Raw genomic sequence first — 26,040 nt, 5'->3', positions numbered from 1 at the left:
GGTAGGCTTCCGAGAGAAGTTTATGATTGATCCGATCCATCTTTGCATTCCCACCGGAGGTAGAGTAGAGGAACCACGATGCATTATTGCTTTTAGTAGCTGGATGCTGAGCGCCCGAAGTGCACGTCTGAGGATATTTAAAGGGATAGTTCACCCAAATTACAAAATTACATCAGTTACCTTACCCTGTAAGCAGTGTATTGACAAGGTATGACAGAAATACATTGTTTGGTTTATTTTCCCTGGCACTGTTTCAGAATACAATTGTGGCACAAATCCCATTTAGCATTGGCACAAATCCCATTCAAGCCGTGGGACCGATATTAGCATTCTTAGTTAATCATGTTGAAATCATCTATAAGTGTGTGGAAAGCCGTATTAATATATATTAATTACATTTCTTATATCAATAACTGTATTTTTTATATCAATAATGGAATTTTCAATATCAATAATTGCATTTTTGATATCAATAGATCCCCATAGGATTCAATGGAGAAATCGTTTTTATATTAGTAATTTAAATGTTATGTCAATAATTAGAAGTGTTGATATCAAAAAATTGATTATCGATATCAATAATTTGAATTATTGATATAAGAATTATCATTTTTCAGTGAAACATTTACACAAATTCTAATGTCAGACACACCAGAATGACCTTCCAAGAGGTGTTGGGTGTTCCTGAATGGTCTAGTAGTCTCAGTCCTGACCTTAATCTGATTGAAAATCAGTGACAATCATTGAATATTGCTGTCCATCAGTGATTCCCAACCAAATGTACTGAGTTTGAGCAATTTTCACAAAAACGATGCATATATGTTGCCCTAAGAGTTGTGCCAAGCTGGTATAATGTTATTCAAAATTATTCACAGCTGTTATGGCTGCCAAAGGTGCTTCCACCAATTATTAACCCTGGGGCGTGGAAACATATGCAATCAAGACATCTTAGTTTATTATTTTCAATACATTTTGAAAATGTTCTATCATTTTTCTATCACTTTGAAAATGTGGAGTAGGTTGTGTACATCAGTAGGAAAAATATCAAATTCTATAAATGTTTTGATTTTATTTTAAGGAATAATATAAAATGTAATACATGTTTTGATTTAATCAGTAGGAAAAATATCAAATTTAATAAATGTTTTGATTTAATTTTAAGGTAGCAAAATGTGAAGACTGCAAGGGGTGTGTAGACTTTCACAAGGCACTGTATGTAGGAGCATGCAAATGTAATCCCGCCCCAATGAACCAGTCACTGGTTTGAATCAAGACTGTATCACATCAGGCCGTGATTTGGAGTCCCATGGGGCGGCGCACAACTGGCCGAGTGTCGTTTGGCCTGGGTAGGCCGTCATTGTAAATAACAATTTCTTCTTAACTGACTTGCCTAGTTAAATAAAGGTTCAATAAATAAAATAAAAAGGTCATTATAATAAAGTGTTTTATATAAATACATTATTGATATCAATAATTAAATTATAGATATAAAACATTTGAATAATTAATATTGACAATTGAAAATGTTAGATAAACAATTCACATTTTTAATATTGATAAATACTTTTTTGATATAAAATATCATTATTAATATACAAATGCAATTATTTATATATATTTTCAAATGAATATATGTTAAAACAGCTTTCTATAATAAGGGACTTTGTTGAGCTTCACAATACATCTGAGATACTTTGGGATGGTTTACACATGAAAAATTATAATATTGGTCCCATGACCTGAATGGGATTTGTGCCAAAAATTCTTAAACATTAGCATTTGGAAACAGTACCAGGGAAATAAAACCAGTGCATGGATTGCTGTCATACCTTGTCCATAGGCTGCCTACAGGGTAAGGAAACCAATTTCATTTAGTAATTTGGGTGAACTATCCCTTAAATACTCCAATGGATAACTCTTTGTTTGACAATATGCTCTCCTCATCACCTTGCTTTGCGCCTTTGTAGCTTCAGTGTTTGATGTTCTAAAATATTAGGGTTAATTCTTTGAAGGACTGACTCCCTTGGTCTGGTAACTGACTGTGAAATTTTACATCCTGATAGCAAACACAGAGGAAATTAATGGAAACAGATCTGTTATTTTAGAATGGGATGAAGGCCTCTTCTGTAGGCCTAATCAGATTGATTCAATGATATCCGGCCTAAGAAGTTACTAAGCATACACTTCAGATAAAGTATTGATCAAAATATTTGAATATATTCCTGACAATTTAACAAGGGAAATTCAACATACCACAGTCATGCACAAATAGCACCTACATTAGTTTTCTGTTATTTTATAGGCTTCCTGAACAACACAAGCTCATTCATAAAGTCTGCTTCACTGTGGATTTCACTGTCATTTCCTTTTTACTCTCTGAAGGTTGTTCCTGTGATATTGACACACACGCACGCACGCACGCACGCACGCACCCACCCACCCACCCACCCACACACACCCACACACACACACACACACACACACACACACACACACACACACACACACACACACACACACACACACACACACACACACACACACACACACACACATCACATATCCTCAGTACAGTAATAAAAGCTAATCAGGACAAATGGCTTGTAATAGGGTCGTTCCACTTCAAAAAGCACAAGAAAGAGGATTTTGAAACCCACCATTTCAGATTGTCCTGAAATTGCTTCTGTAGTTAGTAACAGATACAATTAGAATCCATGAAACATTTTGTTGAATTTTGTTGAAATGAAGCTTATTGATTGCACCCAAAATAGCCATTTTAATTTATAGGATCCAGCTAATATTCAACAAATAGAGGTCAAAAATATCCAATTTGGACCAGACTTCTTACTACCAATGAGTGAGACATGAGGATTTTTTGTTGTTATTGTTGTCAAAAAGCCACCCATGCACCCCCCACCAAGGGCTGTGGTGGTCATGAAATTTTGTCAGCCGGTGATTGTCAAGCAAATAACTGCCGGTCTCACGGTAATTAACCATTAATTAACATAAACACATTTAGCATCTCCTGGCTTCCACACATGGCCTACAAGCCTTTGAGGCAGATCTTTGGAACATTTAAATAAATAAGTCTAATACATCCATGTAATGTAGCCTACACCTTCACAATAAATCCATTATTTATTTTAGACAGGTCTAAAGAAACATGATATGAAGAAAATGTTGTCTATTGCAGAAGCACAGTATAGCATACTCTGAGTTGTCCTTATGTTAGGCCCTGATCCGGCTATGCCAGATGGCTGTGGGCTACACTAGATCATTTAACAGACAAGATTTGCTTAGAATTCCGTGACATTGTTTTATATTATTTTATAGTATGAAGAATACAATTAACCACAGCTGAATAAAATAGAAAGGATATTTTCTCCAAACGATTTGAGGGCGTGCGCACATGCGACTTTTCTGTGTTGAGCGGTTAACAAAGAAACAGGTACTCCTATATGCTTAATTTAGAATGATTTATGTAACTTTAGTTGTGATACAAGCTTTGGGCTGTAGGTTTAGATTTTTAATACATTCTAAGGCTGCATGATGCGACTCTAATCATGATTTGAAAAAAGTTGCATGAAACACATGAGCTCTGCTTTGTTTTTTTGTGCAGGCTGTACTAGAGGTCGACTGATTATGATTTTTCAATGCCGATACCGATTATTGGAGGACCAAAAAAAGCTGATACCGACTAATCAGCCGATTTCCATATACAGTGGGGAGAACAAGTATTTGATACGTATATGATAAAAATTACAGACCTCTACATGCTTTGTAAGTAGGAAAACCTGCAAAATCGGCAGTGTATCAGATACTTGTTCTCCCCACTGTATATATTTGTAATAATGACAATTACAACAATACTGAATGAACACTTTTATTTTAACTTAACATAATACATCAAGAAAATCAATTTAGTCTCAAATAAATAATGAAACATGTTCAATTTGGTTTAAATAATGCAAAAACACTGTGTTGGAGAAGAAAGTAAAAGTGCAATATGTGCCATGTTAAAAAAGCTAATGTTTAAGTTCCTTGCTCAGAACATGAGAACATATGAAAGCTGGTGATTCCTTTTAACACGAGTCTTCAATTTTCCCAGGTAAGAAGTTTTAGGTTGTAGTTATTATAGGAATTATAGGACTATTTCCCTCTATACCATTTGTATTTCATTAACCTTTGACTATTGGATGTTGTTATAGTTCTGTTTGAATGAATGCTTATGAGCCTGCTGCTGCCTACCACTGCTCAGTCAGATTGCTCTATCAAATACCAAATCATACACTTAATTATAATATAATAACACACAGAAATACAAGCCTTAGGTCATTAATATGGTCAAATCCAGAAACTATAATTTCTAAAACAATACGGAACCGTTCCGTATTTTATCGAAAGGGTGGCAACCCTATGTCTAAATATTGCTGTTACATTGAACAACCTTCAATGTTATGTCATAATTATGTAAAATTCTGTCAAATTAATTACGGACTTTGTTAGGAAGAAATGGTCTTCACACAGTTCGCAACGAGCCAGGCGGCCCAAACTGCTGCATATACCCTGACGCGAATGCGCTTTTGTTAAATCATCACACGTTTGGCGAAGTAGACTGTGATTCGATGATAAAGTAATAGGCAACGCATTGATTAAATGCAACGCGGGACAAGCTAGTTAAACTAGCAATATCATCAACCATTTGTAGTTAAATAGTGATTATGTTAAGATTGATTGTTTTTTACAAGATAAGTTTAATACTAGCTAGCAACTTACCTTGGCTCCTTGCTGCACTCGCGTAACAGGTGGTCAGCCTGCCACGCAGTCCCCTCGTGGATTGCAATGTAATCGGCCATAATCGGCATCCAAAAATGCAGATTACCGGTTGTTATGAAAACTTGAAATCGGTCCTAATTAATTGGCCATGCCGATTAATCGGTCGACCTCTAGGCTGTACACACTTCGTCAGTCTCTCATTCACAATTTGATAATGCCTCAAATTTCCCGGCGGGATCCCCTTTGTGTGGCCATAATGCCCCTTAATAAAAAACATGCCTTTTGCGGCCAGTGGCCATTGTGCCCTTGGGCTGAATATAATAATTATAAATCCCTTCTCCTGGCTGCGTGCTTCAAAGCCCCTCTCACTCACATGGCTCTCTCAAATAGGTAAGTTATTGTTAGCCAATGCCTGTCACGTGATCGGGTCTGTCTCAAAGGCTACAAGTGAAGACAGACACATCGGGGACACAACTGCGTGCGTCCTTATCCAATTCCAAGGCGCATATTGAAGATATTGGAAGAACTGTCTACATTTACTTTTTGTCAGTCAACATGTCGAGTAGGCCTAACGAACAGCAAAAGCACTAGCCTATGTCAATCTACTATCCCATAGTACAAAAGTTGACCTATTCTATTCTGTGCGAGAAATAAATATTACAAACATAGTCTTGGACAGTTGTGTGATGCGATACATCCCAAATAAATACAACCACTTGCATCCCAAACCTTTTTTAAGCAATGAGGCTGACGCAACAGATCAGAGTGTTTAACTTAAAATTTTGAACAATTATTAGGCTATTTCTTCATATTATAAGCACAGCAATGCGCACGTGGCAGTAGGCTATAAGTGCGAATGTTCCATAGCGGGAAGACCCCATTCTCAAAAGTGACCACAAATGCGATTATGCATGTAATGCTTTTGTTATAAAGGTGTATTTTTATGGTGAAAATGATCTTCACCAAACTTCAAACTCATGCGATGTGTATGTACAGTATGCCAGTTAGGCTCTACACTTGTTGTAAAGTGAATTAATATGCTTCATTTTAAGTTAAGTTAAGTTATTTGGCCACTTTAGTTGTGATACAAACCTTATCAAAACATATATGCCTATTGGCTAGGCTACATGAGGTGTGTGACTATGATTTGAAAAAGTTGCAAAAAAAGCCATGCGCTGTTTATTCCCTTACTGGACACAAGTTGGGCATCATTCACTAGTGATAATATATTATTCACAAGTGATAGGCTAATATTGTCACCCATCAGACTATTCTTGATTTAATCTTGTCTTTACATATACTAAATAGTATGTGTGAAATGTCTTTTGATTTAGAATGGACCATTATCCTACATCTGTCTCGAAACAGGGGAAGGGGAAAAATATACATGTAATCTACTGTATGCACTTAAATAACGAATGGAGGGCGCTTTCTCGTGTTTCATTTTCATCCAAGCCAGGTAGGCTATAGTCCTGTTTTAAAGAGAAGCAATGTGCTTAATAGTAGGAAAGTTAAGAAATAAATATAGTAGGCCTATCCTGTAGAAAGCTGATGGGGTCCTGTTCTTTTAATAGAGGCCATCACTCTGTTTCCTCACGCAATTGCATAGCCTATTGTGCAATATGAGCTCATGGGCTCTCATGAAGTGTTTGATTAACAGAGTGCTGAGTACCAGGCAGTTAGTTTGGTAGGCTACTAATGACGATCAGCATCAACAGAACTTGGAGAAGACTAATTACCGTGACTAAACGCTCACATTACTTTAAGACATGAAGGTCAGTCAATCCGGAAAATTTCAAGAAGTTTGAAAGTTTCTTCAAGTGCAGTCGCAAAAACCATCAGGCACTATGATGAAACTGGCTCTCATGAGGAAGGAAGACCCAGATTTACCGCTGCTGCAGAGGTTAAGTTCGTTGGAGTTACCAGTCTCAGAAATTGCAGCCCAAATAAATGCTTCACAGAGTTCAAGTAACAGACACATCTCAACATCAACTGTTCAGAGGAGACTGAGTGAATCAGGCCTTCATGGTCGAATTGCTCCATAGAAACCACTACTAAAGGACACCAATAATAAGAAGAGAATTGCTTGGGCCAAGAAACACGAGCAATGAACATTAGGAAAGTGGAAATCTGTCCTTTTGTCTGATGAGTCCAAATTTGATAATTTTCGTTCCGAACCGCTGTGTCTTTGTGATCGCAGAGAAAGTGAACGGATGATCTCCGCATGTGTGATTCCTACCGTTACGCATGGAGGAGGAGGTGTGATGGTGTGGGGGTGATTTGCTGGTGACACTGTCTGTGATTTATTTAGAATTCAATGCACACTTAACCAGCATGGCTACCACAGCATTCTGCAGTGATACGCCATCCAATCTGGTTAGCGCTTAGTGGGACTATCATTTGTTTTTCAACAGGACAATGTCCCAACACACCACCAGGCTGTGTGCTGCATCAGATGACCTGATGACCTGGCCTCCAAAATCACCCGACCTCAACCCAATTGAGATGGTTTGGGATGAGTTGGACCGCAGAGTTAAGGAAAAGCAGTCAACAAGTGCTCAGCATATGTGGGAAATCCTTCAAGACTGTTGGCAAAGCATTCCAGGTGAAGCTGGTTGAGAGAATGCCAATACTGTGCAAAGCTGTCATGAAGGCAAAGGGTGGCTACTTTGAATTATCTAAAATATATTTTGATAGGTTTAACACTTTTTTGGTGTTGATTCCATATGTGTTATTTAATAGCTTTGATGTCTTCACTATTATTCTACAATGTAGAAAATAGTAAAAATGAAGAAAAACCCTTGAATGTGTAGGTGTGTTCAAATTTTTGACTGAAACTGTATGTAATGAATTCCCTGTGAATCTGGTGATGGTTATTTTCCCCTGTTCAAAGAAACGTGTCAGTGAAGTTGTTTGCATTATTTGCCATCAATTAGTGTGAAAGTACTAGACTTTGACCACTAGATGCCGCTTTTCCTGCTATACTGCCACACTCTTTTATACGTTTTCCTGGTCTCTTGCGTTTGCTATTTAGATCACAACATTTCCTTTGCAACTTTGGATAGAAAACCAGTAGCTTCTGCCGACAATTCATACCAGTCTTCCATAAAAGCAATTCCGTTTTTCCTTCTCTTATGCTTAATCTGTGTCCACGGCCTCTTTGTGTGTGTTAGATCATTCACGGTGAACAAGCAAACCCTTAGGTTACCGTAGTTCTAATGGTTTCAATGTTATGGCCTATAATGCTCTTCAATGGTAACAGTCCCAAACGCACACTGTATATTGTTTTGCAATGGTAATGGTTTTGGGCTGGGTTGTGTTGGGTTTAATAGTAAATGTCACTAATCACACTACAGATAGAGCTGCTTTCTAAGAATTTTATTGAAAAACATACAACTGCCATGCAATGGTTTATAGTTGTATTATTTATTTTAGGGTTGTCGCAACATTTTACCCCCTAGCCCATTTCTCCATTAAAGTTTTGGGCTTGTAGCAAAATTCTTCATACAGTATGATAATTGCACCATAGGGATAGCCCTCTCGGAGAGCTTCTATGTGTTGGACTATTCAAGGAGAGTTGGGGTTGAAGGATTAGGTTTCTAAGAGAAGGACTAACTGAATTGCTTTCATGGAGAACTTGCTTGAATTGTAATGATGGCCACACAATTTATTTTCATCATCAACAAAAGATATTGGTTTTCTAAACAAAGTTGCAAAGAAAAGGTTGTGATCTATTGGATGTTTGTAGCATTTTTTATATAGATGTTTTGGGGTTTGACTGCTCTGGAGGTTGATCACTTACATCTCGTGATCTTGACTTTTAGAGTTGCAGAATTGTGATTGGAAAGTATATACAGTGTTTTTGGCTTATAGCTAGCTGGCTGTTTTGATTCAAATAATGCATCCCCGGCTCTGTTGTTTAATCTGTCGGGAAGAATTACAACAAGTACTGCATGCTGTTTCTAGAGATGGCAGAAGAGGCTCAGGGACTGTTCTTGACCACTGCCAAGATGTGGTGTTTATTTGTGCGCTTTACAGCAGCCGTGGCATCACCCAGGTGGGTTCCACATGTTCAGCAATGGAGGACCAGTACCTACAGAGGAGTGGGTCCTATAGAGGAACTGACCGTTGGAGAAGCAGATGTTGTGTACTGTTTGTCAGACTGTCTTTGTTTATCTCTGGCTGTACCATCGATGCCCCCTCCCATGAAGCTACACTGCCGTTCCAATCCAAACTGCCTCAGCTTCCAGCCTTTCATCCCAAGCCAAATAGAGACTTTCAATCTCCATCTGTACCATCTCAATGTACATGTGTTGTTTGTTTGTTTCGCTTTTTATGCACTTTGAGATTATTTAATTGAATGAAAAGCGCTAAACAAGTTAAATAAATAATAATTATTTTATTATTATTATCTATAAAATAAACACAAGAAATAAGCTGAATGGATGAAAGAGTGTGGCAGTATAGTAGGAACCACTGCATCTAGTGGTCAAAACCTGGTATTTTCACACTAATTTATGGTAAATAATGCAAGTGACTTCAATGACTAATATCTCTGAACAGGTAAAAATATCTGTGGGTGTTTTGACCATTTCATTTGATTTCTCATGTGTTCATTGGTAGGAAGAAGTTTGGTCCAGATCGGATTTTGGGTACTATATTTATTGAATATTATCTGAATGCTATAAATTAAAATGGCCAATTTAGATGCACTTAATTAGCTTAATTTCTAAGAGATCAAATTACATTTCAACAAAATAATGTTTCAGTAATGCCTATCATACCTGTTTCTAACTACCTAAACGATTTTAGAACAATCTGAGATGGTGGGTGTTATGTCTTGCTGAAATGACATGGAACGACTCAATGCCAACATGATGTGCACAGTGAAATTACAGAGCCAAATTGTGTTAACATGAGCTAATTTGTGGCGAGACAATTTCGCACTGTCTCTCGTCATGGTTAATTTACATTACTGAAACTCAAGACTAGATTTGGGTTATTATCTGCCTACAGTTATCAAATACTAACCATTATGTGGGTCTGGATTAGATTGCAAACAGAACCCACTGCACAAACAATAAAAGGCCAATATAAACTGACTGTCAGGTAACCAGATAATAGGAATTTACATTTTTACACAAACAAATTGCTCTGAAAGAACTAAATGACAAGAAGATGACAAGAGTGTTAATGAATTATACAGTGCTCTGTCAGGCCATAATGATCCTTCTGAAAAAATAAGAATAATAAAGAAATGTTTAGAAATAATGTTTCGATAACAAATGTATTCAGGCCTTTAGGTCTGCTGGTGTTCCATAGCGATTAATGGGAAAGCGCAGTGATTTTCAGAAGTTAGGAACTAGTGTCACGCCGATGAACAAAATCTAGATTTTTCCACAGTTTGCAAGACAGCTGGCTCCTGGAAACGTGTCACTTTAGCATGGCGCCATCTGTCAGAGGACAATGTCATTATCCATAAAGAGTAATGCCATGAAAGTGAAAAATAATTCCTTTCAAGTCTTCTGGTATTTGTTATCTTCTATTAAGAAGAATACCTTCAGGGTTGCTGATACAGTAGTGGTCCAAGGCCACAGTTAGCTGATGAAAAGGATGGCATGTCTTAATTCCTGGTTAGAGGATGGGATGTGTGTTGTTATTTAACGGATCTGGCTTTGTCTACCTGCTCGTGGCTCTGCTAGGGGTCCGAGACACTGAGACAGAGTGACCTCTATTAGTGTCAGAACCTGGCACCAGCCATCATCGGATTACAGAGCCTGGAGCAATGGATCCTGTTCCTATTGATCGCCATAGGAAAGGGCTGAGCTGGAAGTAAAGGGAGATGAAATTTAAAGCCTTTCTCCGACACAGAGTTGGTTTGAAGGGCATAGGGAGGCTGCAAAGCTGGGAGGGATGGAGGGGAAAGGAGGGGATGAGAGGAGGAAAATCAAAGGGAGAAACACATGTTTAATGTGTAATGTAAATTTGGCCATAAAGTATGTGGATGAAACTTCTAGATGTAGCCAGAAGAGTAGGGTCAGCTGCCATTTAGGTTATAATCTACTTATCTGGTTGCTGAAAGTTGACCTATTGACCATCATTGTGGAGTAGAGGTGTACCTAATGCTTCATTGTCAAGTTTGCTTCATGCACAAGTACAGTGAAATGCTTTTCTTGCAAACTCAAAACCCATCAATGCAATAATAAATAACAATGTTTTACTAGAAGAAAAAAAAAAATATATATTTTTTAGACATTTTAGCAAAAACAAAAACAAAACTGCAATATTACATTTACATAAGTATTCAGACCTTTACTCAATACTTTGTTGAAGCACCTTTGGCAGTGTCACGTTCCTGACCTGTTTTCTGTTGTTTTGTATGTGTTTAATTGGTCAGGGCGTGAGTTGGGGTGGGTAGTCTATGTTATGTGTTTTCTATGTTGGGTTAATGGTTTGCCTGGTATGGTTCTCAATTAGAGGCAGGTGTGTGTCGTTTCCTCTGATTGAGAGCCATATTAAGGTAGGTTGTTCTCACTGTTTGTTTGTGGGTGATTGTTCCTGTGTCTGTGTATACCACATGGGACTGTTTCGTTTGTTCGTTCATTTTAGGTAGTCTGTTCCTGTTCGTGCGTTCTTCGTCTATATGTAAGTTTGTTTGTTTCAGGTCTGTTGCCTTCGTTTATTGTTTTGTAGTTTGTTCTAGTGTTTTGTCAGTGTTTCGTCTGTTTAATAAATTCAGTATGTATTCATCACCCGCTGCGCCTTGGTCCGTTCAATCACCACAAGACGAACGTTACAGAATCACCCACCAAACCCGGATCAAGCAGCGGGTTAACGGGCAACAGCGACAGCAGCAGTGGTTCAAGGAGGAATGGACATGGGAGGAGATTCTGGACGGAGAAGGACCCTGGGCAGAGCCAGAGGAGTGTCGCCGCCCAAAAGCGGAGCTGGAGGCATCTAAAGCGGAGAGGCGGCATTATGAGGCGCTAGCAAGGCAGAGCGGCTGGAAGCCCGAGAGGCTCACCCAAAAATTTCTTGGGGGGGGGCTAAAGGGTAGTGTGGCGAGGGCAGGTAGGAAACCTGCGCCCACTTCCCATGCTTACCGTGGAGAGCGAGAGTACGGGCAGACACCGTGTTACGCAGTAGAGCGCATGGTGTCTCCTGTACGTGTTCATAGCCCGGTGCGGGTTATTCCACCTCCCCGCACTAGCCGGGCTAGATTGAGCATTGAGCCAAGTGCCATGAAGCCGGCTCTACATATCTGGCCTCCAGTACGTCTCCTCGGGCCGGTGTACATGGCACCAGCCTTACGCATGGTGTCCCCGGTTCGCCAACACAGCCCAGTGCGGGTTATTCCACCTCCCCGCACTGGACGGGCTACGGGGAGGATTCAACCAGGTAAGGTTGGGCAGGCTCAGTGCTCAAGGGAGCCAGTACGCCTGCACGGTCCGGTATATCCGGCGCCACCTTCCCGCCCCAGCCCAGTACCTCCAGTTCCAGCACCCCGCACTCGCCTTATGGTGCGTGGCCCCAGCCCAGTACCACCAGTGCCTACACCACGCACCAGGCTTCCAGTGCGTCTCCAGAGCCCTGTTCCTCCTCCACGCACTCTCCCTGTGGTGCGTGTCTCCAGCCCAGTGCCTCCAGTTCCGGCACCACGCACCAAGCCTCCTGTGCGTCCTCAGAGCCCTGTACGCACTGTTCCTTCTCCCCGCACTCGCCCTGAGGTGCGTGCCCTCAGCCCGGTACCACCAGTGCCGGTACCACGCACCAGGCCTATAGTGCGCATCGAGAGTCCAGTGTGCCCTGTTCCTGCTCCCCGCACTAGCCTTGAGGTGCGTGTCTCCAGTCCGGTACCACCAGTTCCGGCACCACGCACCAGGCCTACAGTGCGCCTCAGCGGGTCAGAGCTGCCTGCCTGCCCAGTGCCGTCTGAACTGCCTGCACTGCTCGTCTGCTCAACGCCGCCTGCACTGCTCGTCTGTCCAGCGCCGTTTGAGCTGCCTGCCTGCCCAGCGCCGTCTGAGCCATCCGTCTGCCCAGCGCCGTCTGAGCCATCCGTCTGCCCAGCGCCATCTGAGCCATCCGTCTGCCCAGCGCCGTCTGAGCCATCTGTCTGCCTAGCGCCATCTGAGCCATCTGTCTGCCCAGCGCCATCTGAGCCATCTGTCTGCCCAGCGCCGTCTGAGCCATCTGTCTGCCTAGCGCCATCTGAGCCATCTGTCTGCCCAGCGCCATCTGAGTCATCCGTCTGCCACGAGCCATTAGAGCCGCCCGTCTGTCCCGAGCCATTAGAGCCGTCCGTCAGTCAGGAGCCGCTAGAGCCGTCCGTCAGTCAGGAGCTGCCAGAGCCGCCAGCCAGTCAGGAGCTGCCAGAGACGCCAGCCAGTCAGGAGCTGCCAGAGACGCCAGCCAGTCAGGAGCTGCCAGAGACGCCAGCCAGTCAGGAGCTGCCAGAGACGCCAGCCAGTCAGGAGCTGCCAGAGACGCCAGCCAGTCAGGAGCTGCCAGAGCCGCCAGCCAGTCAGGAGCTGCCAGAGCCGCCAGCCAGTCAGGAGCTGCCAGAGCTGCCCTACAGTCATGAGCTGCCCTATAGTCATGAGCTGCCCTCCAGTCATGAGCTGCCCTCCAGTCATGAGCTGTCCTACAGTCATGAGCTGCCCTCCAGTCATGAGCTGCCCTCCAGTCATGAGCTGCCCTACAGTCATGAGCTGCCCTACAGTCATGAGCTGCCCTACAGTCATGAGCTGCCCTACAGTCATGAGCTGCCATTCAGTCATGAGCTGCCATTCAGTCATGAGCTGCCATTCAGTCATGAGCTGCCACCCAGTCCGGAGCTGCCACCCAGTCCGGAGCTGCCACCCAGTCCGGAGCTGCCACCCAGTCCGGAGCTGCCATTCAGTCCGGAGCTGCCATTCAGTCCGGAGCTGCCATTCAGTCCGGAGCTGCCATTCAGTCCGGAGCTGCCATTCAGTCCGGAGCTGCCATTCGTCCTGAGTTGTCCCTCTGTCCTGAGCTACCTCTTTGTCCTGCGCTACCTCTTTGTCCTGAGCTACCTCTCTGTCCTGAGTTGTCTCCTCTATTTTAGAGGGGCGTTGGTGAAGGTTCCTGGACCATGGTCGGGGGCGAGGGTCGCCACTCAAAGGACGCTAAGGAGGGGGACAAAGACAGTGGTGGAGTGGTGTCCTCGTCCACCGCCGGAGCCGCCACCGCGGACAGATGCCCACCCAGACCCTCCCCTTGAGTTTTAGGGGTGCGCCCGGAGTTCGCACCTTGAGGGGGGGGTTCTGTCACGTTCCTGACCTGTTTTCTGTTGTTTTGTATGTGTTTAATTGGTCAGGGCGTGAGTTGGGGTGGGTAGTCTATGTTATGTGTTTTCTATGTTGGGTTAATGGTTTGCCTGGTATGGTTCTCAATTAGAGGCAGGTGTGTGTCGTTTACTCTGATTGAGAGCCATATTAAGGTAGGTTGTTCTCACTGTTTGTTTGTGGGTGATTGTTCCTGTGTCTGTGTATACCACATGGGACTGTTTCGTTTGTTCGTTCATTTTAGGTAGTCTGTTCCTGTTCGTGCGTTCTTCGTCTATATGTAAGTTCGTTTGTTTCAGGTCTGTTGCCTTCGTTTATTGTTTTGTAGTTTGTTCTAGTGTTTTGTCAGTGTTTCGTCTGTTTAATAAATTCAGTATGTATTCATCACCCGCTGCGCCTTGGTCCGTTCAATCACCACAAGACGAACGTTACAGGCAGTGATTACAGCCCTGAGTCTTCTTGGGTATGATGCTACAAGCTTGGCATACCTGTATTTGGGGAGTTTCTCCCATTCTTCTCTGCAGATGCTCTCAAGATCTGTCAGGTTGGATGGGAACATTGCTGCACAGCTATTTTCAGGTCTCTCCAGAGATGTTCGATCAGGGTCAAGTCTGGGCTCTGGCTGAGCCACTCAAGGACATGCAGAGACTTGTCCCGAAGTCACTCCTGTGCTGTCTTGGCTGTGTGGTTAGGGTTGTTGTCCTGTTGGAAGGTGAACCTTCGCCCCAGTGTTCCTGAGTGCTCTGGAGCAGGTTTTCATCAAAGATCTTTCTGTACTTTGCTCCGTTCATCTTTCCCTCGATCCTGATAGTCTCACAGTCCCTGCCACTGAAAAACATCCCCATAGCATAATGCTGCCACCACCATGCTTCACCGTAGGGATGGTGCAAGGTTTCCAACACACGTGACGCTTGGCATTCAGGCCAAAGAGTTCAATCTTGGTTTCATCAGACGAGAGAATCTTGTTTCTTTAGGTGCCTTTTGGCTTCCGTCTGGCCACTCTACCATAAAGGCCTGATTGGTGGAGTGCTGCAGAGATGGTTGTCCTTCTGGAAGGTTCTTCCATCTCCATAGAGGAACTCTGGAGCTCTGTCAGAGTGACCATTGGGTTCTTGGTCACCTCCCTGACCAAGGCCCTTCTCCCCCGATTGCTCAGTTTGTGCGGGCGGCCAACTCTAGGTAGAGTCTTGGTGGTTCCAAACTTCTCCAATTTAAGAATGATGGAAGCCACTGTGTTCCTGGTGACCTTCAGTGCTGCAGACATTTTTTGGTACCCTTCCCCAGATCTAGGCCTCGAAACAATCCTGTCTCGGAGCTCTACAGACAATTCCTTCAACCTCATGGCTTGGTTTCTGCTCTGCATTGTCAACTGTGGGACCTTATATAGACAGGTGTGTGCCTTTCCAAATCATGACCAATCAATTTAATTTACCACAGGTGGACTCCAATCAAGTTGTAGAAACATCTCAAGGATGATCAACGGAAACAGGATGTACATGAGCTCAATTTCGACTCTCATAGCAAAGGGTCTGAATAATTAAGTACATAAGGTATTTCTGTTTTTTATTTTGAATACATTTGCAAACATTTCTAAAATCCTATTTTCACTTTGCCATTATGGGGTATTGTGTGTAGATTGATGAGGAACATTTTTAATTTAATCCATTGTAGAATAAGGTTGTAACGTAACAAAATGTGGAAAAAGTCAAGGGGTCTGAATACTTTTCGAATGCAGTGTATGTAGAGGGGTAAGGGGACTAGGCAACAGGATATAGGATAAACAGAGTAGCAGCAGCTTGTATGTGACTGGGTGTGCGGGTGTGTAGAGTCAGTATAAATGCATGTGCATATTATATGTGAGTGAGCAAATGATGGAGCGTTTGGGTGTGATGTGTGTGAGTGTGTAGGGCCCTGTGAGTGTGCATAATAAAATAAAAGGTCATTAAAGATACAAGGTGTACAGATAGTCTGTGTAGCTAATTTGTTAGCTATTTATCAGTCGTATTGTTTGGTGATAGAAGCTGTTCAAGAGCCTGTTGCTGTCAGACTTGATGCACCGGTACCTCTTGCCATGCAGCAGCAGAGAAAATAGTCTATGGCTTGGGTGGTTGAAGTCTTTGATGAGTCTTTCCGGGCCTTCTTTTCACACCGCCTGATATAGAGGTCCTGGATGGCAGGGAGCTCGGCCCCAGTGATGTACTTGGCTGTCTGCACAATCCTCTGTAGCACCATGCAATCGAGGGCGGTGCTATTCCCAAACGAAGCAGTGATGCAGCCAGTCAATATGCTCTCAATGGTACAGCTATAGAACCTTTTAAGGATTTGAGGGCCCGTGCCAAACCTTTTCAACCTCCTGAGGGGGAAGAGACACTGTCACGCCTTCTTCACGGCTGTGCGTGTGTGTTTAGATCCTTTTAAGTCTTTAGTGATTTGGACACAGAGGAATTTGAAGCTGTCTACCTGCTCCACTGCCGCCCAGTCGATGTGGATGGGGACGTGCTCGCTCCCCCTTTTTCCTGTACCCCACGATTAGCTCCTTGGTCTTGCTAATGTTGAGGGAGAGGGTTTTGGTCCAGCACCACACTACCAGGTTACTGACCTCCTCCCTGTAGGCTGACTCATCGTCATCGGTGACCAGGCCTACCACCGTCGTGTCGTCAGCGAACTTGACAATGGTGTTGGAGTCGTGCGTGGCCACACAGTTGTGGGTGAAGAGGGAGTGTAGGAGGGGACTAAGCACACACCCCTGTGTTAAGGGTCAGTGTGGCAGAGAAGATGTTGCCTACCCTCACCCTCTGGGGTCAGCCCGTCAGGAAGTTGGGATCCAGTTGCAGAGCAAGGTGTTCAGACCCAGTGTCCTAAGCTCGGTGACGATCTTGGAGGGGACAATGGTGTTGAACATTGAGCTGTAGTCAATGAACAGCATTCTCACATAGGTATTCCTCTTATCTAGGTCGGTGAGGGCAGTGTGGAGAGCAATCGAGATTGCGTCGTCTATGGATCTGTTGAGGCGGTATGCTAATTGGAGTGGGTCTAGGGTGGCTGGGATGGTGGAGTTAATGTGTGCCATAACCAGCCTTTCAAAGCACTTCATGATTGCAGAAGTGAGTGCTACAGGGCGGTAGTCATAGTGGCTTGAAGCCTCAGAGTTCTTAGGAACAGGAATGATTTTGGTCATCTTAAAACATGTGGGGATTACAGACTGGGACAAGGAGAGGTGGAAAATTATTGTGAATATGCCTTCTAGCTGTTTTGCGCATGCTCTGAGAATGCACCTTGGAATACCTTCGGGGCCCGCGTCCTTGCGGGTGTTGACCTGATTAAAGACCCTCTCACGTCAGCCTCGGAGAGCGACATCACCCAATCCTCTGGGTCGGTGACGGCCCTCACACCTGTCTCATTGTTGTTGTTGTCAAAACGTGCATAAAATGCATTGAGTTTGTCTGGTAGAGAGGCATCGTTAGGCAGATCACGGTTGGGTCTTTCTTTGTAATCCGTAATGGGCTGTAGCCCCTGCCACATGCGGTGGGCGTCGGAGCCTGTGCAATATGATTCCACCTAATTCCTATATTGTCCTTTTGCTCGTTTGATGACTCTGCGAAGGAAATAGCAGGCCTTCTTGTACTTATTTCAGTCTTTTGCTGTAGCATATCACTTGGCCAGGAAAAAGCTCTGTGTGCGGTAGCCCTGTTCTTTAGTTTAGCACCAACCTCAGTGTTAATCCAGGGCTTTTGATTGGAGAAGCAGCAAACCCTTACCATGGGTACAACGTCGCTGATGCATTTCCAATGTCCGGAAACATATTCCAATCAACGCTAGCAAAGCAGTCCTGTAGCATAACCTCTGATTCTGGTGACCATTTCTCAACGGAGCGAATCGCGGGTACTTTCTGTTTCAGCTTCAGCTTGTAAACAGGAAGCTAAAGTACGCAGTAATGATCTGATTTACCAAATGGCGGACAAGGGAGGGCCTTCTATGCTTGCTTATTATCTACTTATCTGGTTGCTGAAAGTTGACCTATTGACCATCATTGTGGAGTAGAGGTGTACCTAATGCTTCATTGTGACGTTTGCTTCATGCACAATAGCAGTGGTCTAGGACTTTATCGCTGCTTGTGGCGTTGGAGACGTGTTGATGGAAGGTAGGGCATCACATGTCTTAGTGACGCCGAATTAAAATCGCGGCAACCAGAAAGGCAGCCTCTGGGTATAGGTTTTCCTGCTTGTTTATAGCCTTGTACAGTTTGTTAAGCGCCAGCTTGTTCTTTTTATTGTGGTGTATACAGCAGTCACTATAACAGCTGAAAACTCCCTCGGGAGATAGAAGGGTCGGCATTTGACCATCAGGTATTCCAAGACGGGTGAACAGTGGGTTGACACTTCCACCGCACTGGAATTAGCACACCACTTGGAGTTGATGAAGAGGCAAACCCCTCCCCTCTCGATTTCCCTGACTTCACTGTCCTGTCCACCCGGTGAATGGAGAATCCATCGAGTTGGATAGCCATGGGGTTATCATGTCCGAGAGCCAAGTTTTTGAAAAGCAAAGAATATTGCAGTTCCGAGAGTCCCGTTGGTAGCCAATCCGCGATCGGAGGTCATCCATCTTATTATCAAGTGACTGTACATTATCCAGTAGAATGGAGGGAAGAGGTGGCCGGTTTTCCCTTTGCCTTAATCTCACCAGGATCCCCCCTCTCTTGCCTCTGTAACACCGTTTTTTCCTCTTGGGTAGCCTGGAAATTGGGTTGGAATTACAGAGAGAGTACAGGGCAGATGAATCGAAATAGAAGCAGGAATTGGGGTAAGTAACTGCCGATCTGATGTTCAAGAGTTCTTGTCGGTTGTAAGAAATAATAACGGATACATTTCGTGAAAATAGAGTAGAAATAAATGACAAAACACCAAAGTTGGGTCGGAGTTCGCAAAACAGCGGCCATCCAGAAGATGTAAATAATTCCTAGTGCCAGGAGTTGATGTGATCAGTGCCCTACTCCCTACAAATATAAAAGCATTGGTTTAAGCATGGGTTAGACTGAGTGTTCATCCACTATACTACTTATTCCAGTCTTTTTTTTCCGTAAAGGGAAGTATTGGGATGCAGGGCATGTTTTCTTGGTCATATTACTTGGCCAGGAAAAAGTCCTGTACCTAGAATGCCTCATACAGTTGTAGGATCTTAATTTGAGCCAGTTTGCTACAGCAGGAAAATAATCCTGCAGCCACAGGAAATGTGAATTATTATGTGGATTATAATTATTGGACATTTTTGTAGGGGTTAATACATTTTTCGTAAGGGAAAATCAAGTCTGGAATTTCAAAGTGGAAATTACAAACTTCAGAAAACTTTTCAAACTTCAAATACATTACAAGTTTTACATTTCCTGGAAAGTTTCAGAAAATATATCCTGCAACAGGGTGATCAAATTAAGATCCTGAATATGTAGGTCTGTAGGTTTGTGTAATATGGTCTTCAGTAAAGTATTTTGTTTACACTAATACTTTATTTCCTCACAAATGACATCTGAAGCTAAAAGGGAAACGAGGATAAATTTGGCACTTAAACTGTTCCTTTGCATAAGTGATAAGCCTTCTTGTTTTACCATATCATATATTATGTCAGAGTAGTTTAAACTTTGTTGCCCCTGAAGCACCCACTAAAAGGTTCAGGCTCTTGATCTTCAAGCCAACTCTCATCGCTACACTATTACAGCCAATATGATATATCACTGTCACCGTATCATAGACAGTCTTACAGTGTGATAATAGAGCTGTAATAGCATTGTCATAGCACATAATAACATGGTAAAAACAGCTGTTGAATGGTTGGGCAGCACAAACTCTTCTATCTAGACCTTTCGAAAACATGGAGAAGGATCCTTCAGTCACAGTTTGTGGTCCTCTATAGCTTAGTTTGTAGAGCATGGCACTTGCAAAGCCAGTATAGTGGGTTTGATTCCCGGGACCACCCGTATGTAAAATGTATGCACGCATGACTGTTAGCCGCTAAAAGCATATATTATTATTATTAAGATCTGTATTACAGTTCAGCATGGTTAGGATCCAATAATGGTATTTCTCTAGATCATTGGTTTCTGAGTTTCATTGAACAAAAGTGTGTGTGCACCAGACATTCTATCAGCTGTCAGATATTCTGCCTAACTGCCCAGTCACTGGTATCACATACAACCACAAGAGGGCAGTTTTGATCTTTTTTTCAGGTCAACTGTCTGGTGACTGGCCATGGTGGAATGATCAGAGCTACAGCGCTTTCTAACCACAAATAAGATTCTAACCATTAACCCCAACCTTGACCTTAAGCCTGACCCTACCACTAAATTAGGAATAAAAAGCTAATGTAGGCTACTTGTTTGTCATTAGTGACGAAATTACAATGGCGTTTCTGACATGACCATGTAGTGACTACCGTCCTTTGATTTTACAATATCACACATCCCTGCATTTTGATTTAACATAAACACTCAGCTGCATTTGCCTTCATCAGTGATGTAACGTCTTCTGGATGAGACCAGTGAGTATAAGGTCTAATGAAGTTCAGTGGGTTTTAGATGCATTAATGACATAACACAAGCTGACGCCACAGCTCAGAGTGAAGACTGCAGATTAGATAAGGAAGGTGCTGGTCATTACCTCACCAGAGGGATACAGTTACCTCCCACTCAGGTCACCATCATCATCCTCATTATCACCCTCCATCCCTCTGCCTTTATATGGTGTATATGAATCAAGTCCTTCTATAGCTTTTTGACCCCTCGTGCATCAGACATCTGAAAGGACTTAAAACGGTACACTACATGACCAAAAGTATGTGGACACCTGCTGATCGAACAACTCATTCCACAACCACAGGCATTAATATGGAGATGGTCCCCCCTTTGCTGCTATAACAGCCTCCACTCTTCTGGAAAGGCTTTCCACTAGATGTTGGAATATTGCTACTGGGATTTGCTTCCATTCAGCCACAAGAGCATTACTGAGGTTGGGCACTGATGCTGGGCGATTAAGCCTGGCTCGCAGTCGGCCTTCCAATTCATCCCAAAGGTGTTCGATGGGGTTGAGGTCAGGGCTCTGTCGAAGCCAATCAAGTTCTTCCACACCAATCTCGACCAACCATTTCTGTATGCACCTCGCTTTGTGCACGGGGGCATTGTCATGCTGAAACAGGAAAGGGCCTTCCCCTAAACTTTTGCAACAAAGTTGGAAGAACAGAATGGTCTAGAACGTATGCTGTAGCGTTAAGATTTACCTTTACTGGAACTAAGGGGCCTAGTCCGATGAAAAACAGCCCCAGATCATTATTCCTCCTCCACCAAACTTTACTGTTGGCACTATGCATTCGGGCAGGTAGCGTTCTCCTGGCATCCGTGAAACCCAGATTCGTCTGTCGGACTGCCAGATGGTGAAGCTTGATTCATCACTCCAGAGAACGTGTTTCCACTGCTCCAGAGTCCAATGGCAGTGAGCTTTACACCACTCCAGCCGATGCTTGGCATTGCAGGCTTGTGTGTGGCTGCTTGGCCATGGAAACCCATTTCATGAAGCTCCTGACTAACAGTTATTGTGTTGATGTTGCTTCCAGAGGCACATTGGAACTCGGTAGTGAGTGTTGTAACCGAGGACACATGATTTTTTATGGGCTACGCGCTTAAGCATTCGGCGGTCCCATTCTGTGAGCTTGTGTGGCTGACCAATTCGCGGCTGAGCCGTTGTTGCTCCTAGACATTTCCACTTCACAAAAACAGCATTTACAGTTGACTTTAGCAGCTCTAGCAGGGCAGCAATTTTACGAACTGACTTGTTGGAAAGGTGGCATCCAATGACGGTGCCACGTTGAACGCCAGTGAGCTTTTCAATAAGGCCATTGTACTGCAATTGTTTGTCTATGGAGATTGCATGGCTCTGTGCTTTATTTGACATACCTGTCAGCAATGGGTGTGGTTGAAATAGCCGAATCCAGTCATTTGAAGGGGTGTCCACATACTTATTTATATATAGCATATTAGCAATATTGTAATAACGCTACATCTTTTGGAGTGGCTGCCGATCCGAGTTCTCTGGAACCCTCTTTCCGACAGCTAAAGGTTCAAAGCTTCTGCACATGTGCAGAATGCTCTACTTTAAGCACAGTCTCTCTTCTACTCATTCTTGTTAATGTTTTGTACACTCAGTGTATGTGCTTTGATTGAAACAAAACACAGTTATTCTACAGTTTGTTAACACTATTTGCTCTAAAATTACCACACTGTACATAATTCTTAACATCACGGTACTTTGAAACAACACTGTACATAACTCAGGAAGATCTACATTCATATTCCCATGAAAATGATTGAGATCAAAAGGTTGACATGGAGACGTTTCACAGGTACAACTTGAAGAATTATCATTCATGATTGATGATGGGAAATGTGATGGGAGGGTGACCTTAAAAAAAAGTTTTTGCCTGCACTACAGATGGCTATAGCAGTCCACTAATAAAGGACTTTTTTATTAATATTTTGGAGGATTCTGATTTTTCAGGGGGGGGGGGGGGCTGCAGCACCCTCAGCACCCCTACTTCCCCGCTATGTATGTATTTCAATGACAACTTACCTTAGCCAAAGACTGGTCCAGTTCCGCTGTAAATGTTGTTCTCACAGGATTCACTCACGTGCGCACAGGCTGCATTGTACCTCGGATTCCTGTAGGCGCCCTTCTCGCCTTGCGCTCTCTCCAGGTCGCAGTTTGACGCACTCGGGGAGGACCAGCCTGCCTGACCACTGACACTCTCATCTAGAGATATAAAGACAAACTTTACATTTCCAGACTGCGGTGCTCTCGGTGGTTCACCTTCAGTGTCGCCTCATCTACTGTATTTGCCTATTTAAATATTCAAACTCTGTCATCAACGGAGAGCAAGCCGTTTGGGAATCAAGGACTGGAGGGAGGATATATGTTTAAAGCTGTTGATGCGGGATACAGCTTTCAGTCAGGGTAGAAGAGGAGAAGGAATACGCTACAGTATAAACTGGATAGCTTTGGATAAAGTTTTCTGAAGTTCCCTTGGCGTCTGGGATTAACATGGGTACCTTGCGTGACCTCCAATACGCGCTTCAGGAGAAGATTGAGGAGCTGCGGCAGCGGGACGCGCTCATTGATGAGCTAGAACTGGAGCTTGACCAGAAAGATGAACTAATACAAAAACTACAGAACGAACTGGATAAATACCGGTCCGTTATCAAACCGGCCACCCAACAGGTCGTCAAACAGACCGAGCTGCACGAGCACCAACGAACTAAGAGACAGGCGATATCTGCCGAACCCACCGCATTCGACATCCATGATCTTAGCCATGTCACGCTGCCTTTCTACCCCAAAAGTCCACAGTAGGTGTACAGTTACAACAGGGGTGCCTGTTTCTGCATTACTGTATCATGTTTTGACGTTATGTGATACAGCCCGTGGCTGTTTTTATCCATTGTGCATTATTTTAAGTGTGCGTATGGCGTATCAGGTGTGAGACCTGTCATATTATTGCCATTTCAAATCAAGGGTTTCCCACATTGAATTATTTTTTATTTTTGCACTTTGCCATTGCGTATCAAATTATATACCTTATTTGACTGTAATGGCTCAGTGAGTAAATTATTTAAAGCCGAAAGAAGAATGTCAAATAATTAATTAATTAATTAATGTATCCACCCATCCATTTATATTAAAGATGCACTATGCAGAAATGTGTCTGCTATTTTCTGGTTGCTAAAATTCTAATAGTTCACCTATTTTCAGTTTATGACAAAACAAGCAAGTAAGGTGTAGAGAACCATTGTACCATCTAAACCGCTGTGAAATATTTTTTCCATATTTCCATACATTTCAGCTGTTTGAAGCTGGTGTACAAAACCGACAGTAAAAGAGCAAAAACAAAATAAAACTTAAAAACGGGAAGAATATAAATATTGCACATAGAACAGATCTAATGCTTCTTAGACTTGCTTTCAATGAGAATGACAGCTATTCAAGTCAAATTTCTATGTGAATTTGTGGGTCCCCAAAAAGTTACGTATTGCATCTTTAATTCATTTTCGCTCTCTCTCTCGCTCTCTCACACACACACACACAAACACACCAGCCTGGCAGAGTCAGTCAGTAGGATATATGCAAATGTATGTGGGTGAGTACATAAACAGGAGAAAGACAGAGGGGAGAAAATACCAGCTTTATTGCAGCTTTTTTACTGTTGAATAATAAACTCATTTAGCTTTCTGTAGATGAATCATGTCTGACACCCAACAGATGCACTGTAAAGGAATTACCATGAATTCGACAGTCATTTACAGGCAGCTCGGTGGCAAATTCTGTGTAATGACACACAGTACAATACCGTAAAATTGACTGTATTATACTGTAAAAAAGCAAATGCTACAATAATCAGAATGAATTAATGGATGAATGAATGAAATTCATTGAGGGGAGGGGTTTGTATTTCACAATATTTTTTATGTACTTACAAGGGATTGGTGCAAGCAGGTTGGCTACTAGGTAAAGTATTTACACATTACAGTACATCATATTAATGAATATTTGGTGTTTTATGTCACTTGCACTTCTAGAGGCGTTAGCAAACGCTTCCAAACAGGCAGCAACTACAGGGCAAAACAGACCAAAAGGATATGGGAAAATGCTCAACCATTTAAGGTTCAACACTAGCTGTCACTCCAATCTGTCCACTATATATTTTAAATTGATGGGGCACTATAAACACATATAGTGCCTTCAGAAGGTATCCACAACTCTTGACTTTTTCCACATTTTGTGGAACATTTTGTGTCACTCACTGGTTTACACACAATTTCCCATAATGTCAAAGTGGATTTGTGTTTTTAGACATGTTTACTAATTCATGAATTAAAAAAATTAAGCTGAAATATCTTGAGTCAATAAGTAGTCAACCCCTTTGCTATAGCAAGCCTAAATAAGTTCAGGAGTAAAAATGTGCTTAACAAGTCACATAATACGTTGCATGGACTCACTCTTTGTGCAGTAAATCAAATCAAATCAAATGTATTTTTAAAGCCCTTCTTACATCAGCTGATATCTCAAAGTGCTGTACAGAAACCCAGCCTAAAACCCCAAACAGCAAGTAATGCAGGTGTAGAAGCACGGTGGCTAGGAAAAACTCCCTAGAAAGGCCAAAACCTAGGAAGAAACCTAGAGAGGAACCAGGCTATGAGGGGTGGCCAGTCCTCTTCTGGCTGTAATAGTGTTTAACATGATTTTTGACTATCTCATCTCTGTACCCCACACATACAATGATCTGTAAGGTCCCTCAGTCAAGCAGTGAATTTCAAACAGATTCAACCACAAAGACAAGGGACATTTTCCAATGCCTCGCAAAGAAGGGCACCTATTGGTAGATGGGTACAAATAAAAAAAGCAGACATTGAATATCCCTTTGAGTATGGTGACGTTATTAATTACACTTTGGATGATGTATCACTACACTCAGTCACTACAAAGATACATGCGTCTTTCCTAACTCAGTTGCCAGAGAGGAAGGAAACCGCTCAGGGATTTCACCATGAGGCCAATTGTGACTTTAAAACAGTTACAGAGTTTAATGGATGTGACAGGAGAAAACTGAGGATGGATCAACAACATTATAGTTACTCCACAATACTAACCTAAATGAGTGAGCGAAAATAAGGATGCCTGTACAGAATAAAAATATTCCAAAACATGCATCGGCAAACAATGTGGCAAAGAAATTAACTTCATGTCCTCAATACAAAGCATTATGTTTGGGGAAAATCCAACACAACATGTCACTGAGTACCACACTCCATATTTTCTGTTATGGGTATGCTTGTCATCGGCAAGGACTAGGGAGTTTTTTTGTTGTTGTTGATAAAAATAAATGGAATAGATGTAAGCATATGCAAAATCCTAGTGTAAAA

At 42.7% G+C, this 26,040-nt stretch overlaps 1 protein-coding gene across 2 annotated transcripts in view; it reads left to right on the top strand.

The window, feature by feature from the left end:
- The window catches only part of LOC120017651 (cGMP-dependent protein kinase 1-like), a 168,208-nt gene that overhangs the window by 996 nt on the left and 141,172 nt on the right, over positions 1–26,040 (top strand). Inside the window, exon 1 of one of the 2 annotated variants that reach the window (XM_038960561.1) lies at positions 23,154–23,469. The exons of the other annotated variant lie outside the window; for it this stretch is intronic. Coding sequence (XP_038816489.1) covers positions 23,165–23,469 — 305 coding nt within the window. The 5' untranslated portion in view covers positions 23,154–23,164. Of the gene's footprint in view, positions 1–23,153; positions 23,470–26,040 lie in introns of those variants that run through there. 2 annotated transcript variants of the gene reach the window in all.

This window comes from Salvelinus namaycush, chromosome 22 (assembly GCF_016432855.1).
Source record: "Salvelinus namaycush isolate Seneca chromosome 22, SaNama_1.0, whole genome shotgun sequence".
In the NCBI taxonomy this organism is placed as follows: domain Eukaryota; kingdom Metazoa; phylum Chordata; class Actinopteri; order Salmoniformes; family Salmonidae; genus Salvelinus; species Salvelinus namaycush.
The sequence above is the reverse complement of the archived record's forward strand: the minus strand, read 5'-3'. Positions and strand labels throughout refer to the sequence as shown.